The 8163-nt window shown below is 34.1% G+C and overlaps 1 protein-coding gene across 4 annotated transcripts in view; it reads left to right on the top strand.

Annotated features, from left to right (window-relative positions):
• OPA1 (OPA1 mitochondrial dynamin like GTPase) overlaps nt 1–6066 on the top strand; it is an 80755-nt gene extending 74689 nt beyond the window's left edge. For all 4 annotated transcript variants that reach the window (XM_019723206.3, XM_019723200.3, XM_019723214.3 and 1 more), the window contains 2 exons: nt 3789–3860; nt 5935–6066. In XM_019723206.3, the coding sequence (XP_019578765.2) occupies nt 3789–3853 (65 nt within the window). In that variant the 3' untranslated portion in view covers nt 3854–3860; nt 5935–6066. The remainder of the gene's footprint in view (nt 1–3788; nt 3861–5934) is intronic.
• Nucleotides 6067–8163: the final 2097 nt, after the last annotated feature.

Genomic DNA, 8163 nt, shown 5'->3' on the forward strand with positions numbered 1-8163 from the left:
AATCACAAATTTTATAAGAATTCTCTATAAATATTTAATGCAAATATTTAATAGAAAAGCGAGTTTGCTTTATAATTAGTCGTGGTAACCTGTACACATATTTCTGTGGCAAAGTAATCTCTAATGGTGAAATAGTTAAATACAATAAAATTGGGGGATTTGAAAACACTGTAATACTAGAACATTAATTTGGAAGGATCAGAGAGTAGAAAGTTTTAGTTGCTGACATTCACCTTTGATTTTCATGGATAAGTCAATTTTGTCTGCAGCCGGATACCGTAGTTAGTATACAAGACAGTGCTGAAAATTTACATCAGAATTTAAAATGGATGCATTCAAATATGGGAAATAATGCTGCTTATATTTGTCATATAGCTTTTTTGCACACCCTGAAATTGGTTTCCTTTCTAAAGCCGTGTGTGTGTGTGTGTGTGTGTGTGTGTGTGTGTGTGTGTGTGTGTGTGGAGTCAGCATATTTTAGCCTCCTTAATAAGGTGCAATCATTAAGTTGAAGTTTATTTCTCCGCTGGTCCTGTGTTTTGAGACCTGAGGATTCTGTTTCATGTTGCTTATGTGGCTCAGGTGCCCCACCAGCTGGCCTTGATCTCCATGGTCCCTGCGGACCCTGCCTCCAGTCCCCAGGCTGGCTCCAACTCTCGTGGTCCTGACTTCTGCCCTTTTGGTCACTAGAATACCATCCAGGAAGCCTGTCAAGTGTTTGTTTTTGTTTTTGTTTTCTTGATAGCCTGCAGCCCTTATTTTCTATGCTATGTTTTTGGGAACTTCATTTGTCATTTGTCAAGCACTGAACATGTATATGACGGAGTGAGACATGGTTGTAGGCACTGAAGGTGCTGCGCTTTTCCTTGTTCTCAGGGGCTTCTGCGTGTAGATCCAGTCTGCTTGCAAGGGAATAATATTCATGAGAGGACGGTAATGTGTTGTGCGTTGTTTAGTCATCCCTGAGCACAGAAGTAGTTAGGAGGTGTCGGGTAACTATTCCACTCCTCAGTTTTTACCAAAATATGTCTTATTTCACATAAAAAGTAAAACTTACAACAAGTACACTTGAAATAGTAGCATTTGTTTTGTGACTGTTTAGAGTCTGCATATGGCAGCAGATCTAGTGTGTGTTTCTGATTCAGAGGAATGTGGACGAGGCCACTCTCCAGGCTTCATGTCCTCTTCTGTGGCAGTGACACCTGCAAATTTGTATGAGGACCACATGAAATGTGGGACTGGAAATCACTCAAAACATAGTAGATACACTAAACTTAGAATGAGGTAGAGAGTAAGCAAGGAATTCTCCTCGAAGGCAGGATATACCATCTGTGTCCACTTGTCACTCCTTTTAAGTACATTGTAGAAGGGAAGGAATGAACAAAGAAATGAATTTTTTTATGTGGAGCTGGAAGAATACGTTTATCACAATTTTTTTATTTTAAACATTTACCTCCATCCTCTCCTTTCTTCCGCTTTCTCCCCATTACTTTCTGGACCCTAACTTAACTGCTCTTTGGGTCATCCTTGAGCTCTCAGGGCGTGGTGGTACAGTTATCCTGATATTCTAATTTTAAAATATTTGTGAAAACAGCTTTTTAAGGGAAATTTGGAAATTTTTTCATTCTGTGGTTTTCATATAAAAGTTAAATACTTTTATTTTCATTTAGGAAAAACATGGCTTATGTCTAATTTTGGAAGAATTTGCATTTGATTTAGACCTGCCTCAGACTGGCTCCCAGTCTCTGTCTACAGAAATAGATCTGCTCTGAACGGTCTCCTGTGAGTGATGCTACTGTACGGCCCGCTCACAGATAGTCGGTCCCCTGAGGATGGAGGTCATTGACAGGGCGAAAGGATGGGGGGGCGCTGCTGCAGCTGCCTGATTGTGCTCAGGTGGTGGAGCAAATAGAAACAGGTTTATCTCTTCATACAGTACAGCTTCCCCAAGTAGAAACAGTTCTCAGTGAATGTTCAGAGGAGCTGCTGAGGCTCTTGACACATGTGTTAGATTTCCTGTGTTGTGCTATTTAATCTGGGTGACTTTTTTAAAGACCCCCCCCTCCATACATTTCCAAAATTCATGAGACAATTTACAGAACTCTTTTTTTTCTCCTGTCCTCCCCTCTTTTAAAAAATTCAACTGATGAACTGTACTATGTGGCGCTCCCTAATTATTCATCAAAGAAAATAGGCAAAGCTGTTTCTAAGCAACTAGATAAATTAATTTAAAAAATAAGAATGTGACCTCATTTTGAGAAAGAAAGTTTTCTGGTGAAAAAACGTATACAGACTAACCAAAAATACAGACTATACTTCTAAGAGATGGGTTGGTATTATTTTTTTCTAGTTTGTCTAGTTTAATTTTATATATAAGGATAGTAATGCTGCCTTTGTGAAAATTTTCTCAGTGAATAGTTTGATTAAAACAATAGGGTTTGTTTTCTCATAGATTTTGTGTTAGTCTCAAAATACTAAGAATAACTGTTAAATTACTGTTTAAAAAGAGTAGGAAGACATTATGTTCTTTGTATGCAACCATGATAGGTTTGTTGAATTTCTGTAATGCTAATAAGAAATCACAAAAAAGACAGTTCTTCCTTTCATTGGGTACTCATCACAAGTGCGTCTCACTGGTAAAATGGAATACTTATATCTTTAATTGCAAATTATTTATTTTTAAATGTACAAGATATAAATGTTGAATATTAATGTAGCTTACATGATTTTTTTTATGTAGCTATAAAGTAGAATGCTTTGCAGTTTTCCCTCTAGATCACTAGCTTTATACCAGTCACTTCAATTTAATTGTTAACTAATAAATTGTGGGAACTAATAAATTGTGTTAAAAGGACAAAAATATTTGTTACTATGCTTACCATAACCTGTATTTTTAAATAATAGGTGCATGATTAAGTTAGCAATAAAGTAGAATAAATCACGACTTTTCCATTTTTAATACTAATAGATTGAAATGTATTGTGAATAGTTTGCATTTGTGAAGGAAACCTTTACATTTCAGAGGGAAACTACAGATTTTATTTGGAAGTCTATAAACATGAAAACCCAAAATCAGATAAAATAGTGTAAATCTATCTTTACTGGCTCTGTTGTTTTTAAACATTCCATTCTTTATTCACAGTTATGAAAGTACATTTTTGTATGTATTTTAAAGCATTATTGCCCTATTCACGTTTGTTGCAAATATTTCCTACAATTTTTTTTGTCTCTTAATTTTGGGACATTTTGACATACAAGGTTTACATTTTAATGTGGTCATATTGATTGATCTTTTCCTTTGTAACTCTTCCCATTACTTTATACCTAGAAAGTCATTTCTAGGTTGTGCTAGTCTAAGGCCAGTTTAAATACTCACCTGTATTCTCTTTTAATTTTTAAAAATGGTTTTATTATTTTATACTTTCTTCTGTTCCAGATATTGCTAACTGTGAGTCCATGGTGGGGTTCCAGAGAATCTGAGAGCTCCTTAAAAATCTATACACAATTGTATATATATTTATACATGCATTTTTCTGTTTAAGATTCCCTAACTTTTATTGGAATCTCAAGCATCTGTCATAAATCCCATCTTCTTCCCCTTTCCAAAAAAAAAAAAAAAAAATGTTAAGAGCTAATACAACAATCCATTTGAACTTTATTTGGATATAAGGTGGTCTGTGATGCTAAACTAATTTTTTCCCTTGAATAAAGTAATTATTTCCTATGATTTGTGATGCCTTTGAAAAATAAATTTGTTTTTAATTTATTATCTCTTTTTATCTTTACAGAGAAAGTTAGAGAAATTCAAGAAAAACTTGATGCTTTTATTGAAGCTCTACATCAGGAGAAGTAAATTATAAGTGAGTAAAAGTCCTCTTTCTGCATTGCTACTGATTAAATGCAAAATTTATATTTTAAACTTATTTTAATAGTTTATCATTGTACTTGACTATATCCTGCTTGCTCCGTAATAATAATTTTAATGGCAGGAATCTCTGAAACTAGATTCTAAATTCTATGTATAATGTTCCTTTGAATAACTTGATTGCCTTCTGTCTGGCTGAACAAAAAATATCCTCTAGAACTCATTTTGAATAGAACAGAGGGGACCAAACTAAGATATTTCATAATATGCAGGTGGGTCATAAATTTTCTGCATGCAAAGAATTGAACTGTAGCTCTCATTATTTTATTCCTCATTGTTCATATTAGATGGATAATTATGTATATGATAACTCGCAAAGCTTTCTGTTTGGTTTGACTAAAAATTTTATTAATTGTTCTTATTCTCTAATGTGTAAAAACATTTGGATAAACCTTTTTCCTGTTTAAAGTAACTTAGATAGGCTTAGAATTTAGTACTCTTCTGAATGTGTGGATTCTCTTGTCTAATTCTGTAGTCCGGCATTATAAGCGTATTCCCAATAAAATATTGTATATGGAAGGACTTCGTAGCATAGTCAATTGTTAATTATTGCTGAAGAATTATAATTAATAGGTCTTTTGCCTTTATTGAAGAAGTTGAGAAAGGAAAAATGCTGTGATTAAAACATTATCATGTGTCTAAAATATTTAATCACTTTATTTGTGAGCCTTTCCTTATTGGCAGCCTGCAGCTCAGAACTAGAAGGAATAGAAATGTGAAAGATTCCCTCCGTAGATGAAGTCAGTTCAGAAAAGGCCCTTGAACCAAACTACCTACTTTCCTCTACTGTAGGGGCAATATATTTGGGGAAGCAGGGTTCAGTCCAACAGCACACCAGCAATGAATAAGAGAGGAAGGAGTTAGAAAGCTCTAGAGTACTGCTTTGTTACTTCGTTTTGTTTGTCTCTTTCGTAACTTAAGACAGATGTACAGCTGTATACAAAAATAGAAACTAAATATCAAACATCTTTAACACCAGCCAAAAAGAATTCATTGTTTTTAGATATCTATGGTTGTAAATGTTTTATACAACTTCTGTGTTTTAAAACCATAAAGTGTTAGGATATCTTCCTCGTCATAATTACTGTCAATAGTTAATGTTAGATAAACGTTTCGAGAGCCTCTGGATTGGAGATTCTCCTCTTCAGCACCAGAATTCACTTGACATTTTTGTTTACAAATGTGGTTTTATTGGGTGGGGAAGTTATGAATGTCACAGAAACCCTATTAAAAATATAAGCTACATTTCTGTTTCATAAAATGAGGAAGCCCAAAGCCAGCCAGTGTTGTACATAGTAGTTAGTGTCATTTCCCTAAGCAGGTCACTGTTGCATCTCGATTTACCATTGCTGCTGGGAACAAGCCTTTTCCTCCTACCAGAGTGTCTGTCCCGAGTGCAGGCCAGGGCAGTGGGAAGAGCCAGGTGGTGATGGTTTTGTGTACAGGGAAACCATCCCAACTTTCTCTGTCCCTTACTCCTCTGTAGTCTCTAAGCCCTTTCCCATCCCTTGGGATTTATGACTGTGAACTGTTACAGATATCTGTGAATGGGACAGATGACCTGTTTTCATGTATCTTGCAAATCCATTTAAAAGAATAAATTTGGCAAAATGGTAGCCTTGCTTCATTCTGACCATTTTATAAAAGTTACCAAGCTTCTTAAGAAATAGTTTTGCATTGATAGTTTTAACATGTGGAGTTCCTCAACCTGATAGTTTTAAGTAACTAATTCTGATACTTGCTGAAAATGTTGATATCCAACACAGACATACACAGATTCCTTCTACTGATCAATTTTAATACACTATGTGATTATTTTTTCTCTAAGAAATGAATTTAAGTCTTTTTTGATTCATATATATCATGTTTGATAAAATTGTTACATTATGTAGGTGATGTTTTAAATTTAATAAAACTAGCCAAGTTAGGCAGTTAAGCTTCTATATTTTTATGAACATATAGTAATTTCTCCACAGACCTAAATTTATCAAATGTGTTTATTTTTACAGAATTTTACTCATAATATCATCACTTCTGTACACACCTGAAGAAAGAAAAATCCAAAGTCTTTTGTCCTGCCTTTTTTTCCTTCTGCTGTTCAACCTTTCTAAACATAAAATAAAGTCATGGGATAAAAATAATGTATGTGTGTTAGAGGCACTTTAACCACCAGCTGCCTTTTGAATGGAAGAACAATTGGAAAGGCACTAACATTCTATTTTATTGTATTGAAGTGACAAATTGGGATAATGTAAGTGGTATGACCATTAGGTTCAGTCCTCGAAGATAAGAAACTTGCTCTTCTGCTTGTTGTCTCACTTGTGGTGACACTAATTTAGCTAATTCATTAGCTGATGTTACTCCATGTCAGTTTCTTTTCCAGAAAAAAAGTGCTAGGTGATTTGAAATAAAACTTAACAGCAATTTTAAAAAGCTATCAACTGTATCTAAAATAATGGTAATCTGCTAAATTGCTGTCTGTATCTGTAATGTTCTCTATCCAGAAACTCTTTGACCCTGAGAATTCAGTTTATACTCATCATGTGAAAGAAAACTTATTAACAAAAGAACCCCTCAAATAGGGTAATTTCATTTACAACAATTCCCAGTACATTCATTGAGAGAGATTTCAACCCTTCATTGACAGCTTAGAGCTGCCTTAGAAGCTAAGTCACTGGTAGCTTACCTATTTGATTCAGTTGATGGTTTTGTACTCTCTGTATCCATTTGAATATCATTCATTTTGAATGTTGTATACTTAAGGTAGGCTTTCTGTTAACAGTGTTTTTTGGTTTTTTTTACCTGTTGACAGAGCTCTTGGGTTGTGACAGAGGAGAGGGAAGATTGAGAATAATCAATTGACTGATTGCATTTAGACTATTGTCAAACATTTCAACTAGGCATCAGAAAAAGGCTTTCTTTCATAAGACTGTGTTTTAAATAGCAATTATTTCAACAGTTAGAATGATGTTGCCCATACCCCTCTTAGCTGAATGTAAAGAAAAATGTAAAGTTTAATTTATTGCAGTTCAATTACAGTGATACCCTCACAGTATTTTCATGTTTTATGTAATTTTTTTTATTGGCTAAAGAACTTTAAAACAAAGAAATATGCCATTTTTGATTTTAAATATCTTTCTCATTTAACTCTACTGTTTGCTACCATTTCATTAAGCCTTTATTATTCTCACAGAAATGCTCATTGTGTGATAGTTTTTATTTTACAGTGTACTTAATTTTACAATTTTCTTGGAATTATGTTTTGGTAACAATTCCCTTGCCACTCTGCATTTTTAAATATTAATATCAATATATTCTTCATTGTGATCTCTCGAGACCTGACACTTAATATGCAAGGTTGAAGGATATCACAAAATATTTTAGAAATTGAGAATTCAGTAAATATTTGTTTTATACTGTTTGATAAGAAAAGCAGATCCAGTTTTCAGCAGCTAGTAGCAACATACACGGTTATTTGGTAAGTAAGTAATCAAGAACATTTCTCGTCTTAGAAGTCGGGATAGTGGGTGAGCAGAAAGGGGGTGGAGCAGCCCAGTGTTCCCCACACATTAGGCGATGACCTCCCTGGTTAGCTCCCTCTAACCAGTGCTGCTGGTAGGTAGTTGAACCCCTTCATGGAAGCAGGCTTCATGCAATTGTTAAGGCTTTTGTAGTTGTAAATCACAACCGCTTTACAACTATAAACCTATTTATAAATCAGAAAAGATATAGGACCATATTTATTTATTTCTGTGAGCTCCAGATAGGAAAAAATGCCCTCAGCTGTATTTCTAAAGATTTCTCCCAAGCGAAAGGCTGATGCTAAATCAGTACTTTTATCACATCCCTTTGTATAAATTTAAGAAAGGGGGTAGGGTGTCTTTATTTCTTTGAGATCAGTATTTGTAATTTAAATATATAAATAGATGATAAAAAATAATACTATTAAGTCCCATAAAAATACAGAAATTCCCCCATCCTCCTCAGTAATATGACATCTCTCATGGATAATATATATATTTTTTCTTTTTTTTCCACTGATCTCATACTAAGCATGCCTTTTTTTCTTTAAAAGCTAGTATTTATTAAATGCAGATATTATTAAAAGAAAAAATAAAATTCAGATTCTCAGCAGTAAACCCTGTGTGTTGTGTCTGTAGTTCAAAAATTATAAATGATTCAGATTGAAACACATCATTTCAGAAATCCAGTAGAGAGAGTTAAATTCTAACTAGACT

The sequence above is a fragment of the Rhinolophus sinicus genome, chromosome 17 (genome assembly GCF_057876585.1).
Source record: "Rhinolophus sinicus isolate RSI-liver-muscle chromosome 17, RSI-T2T, whole genome shotgun sequence".
NCBI classification, from domain to species: Eukaryota; Metazoa; Chordata; class Mammalia; order Chiroptera; family Rhinolophidae; genus Rhinolophus; species Rhinolophus sinicus.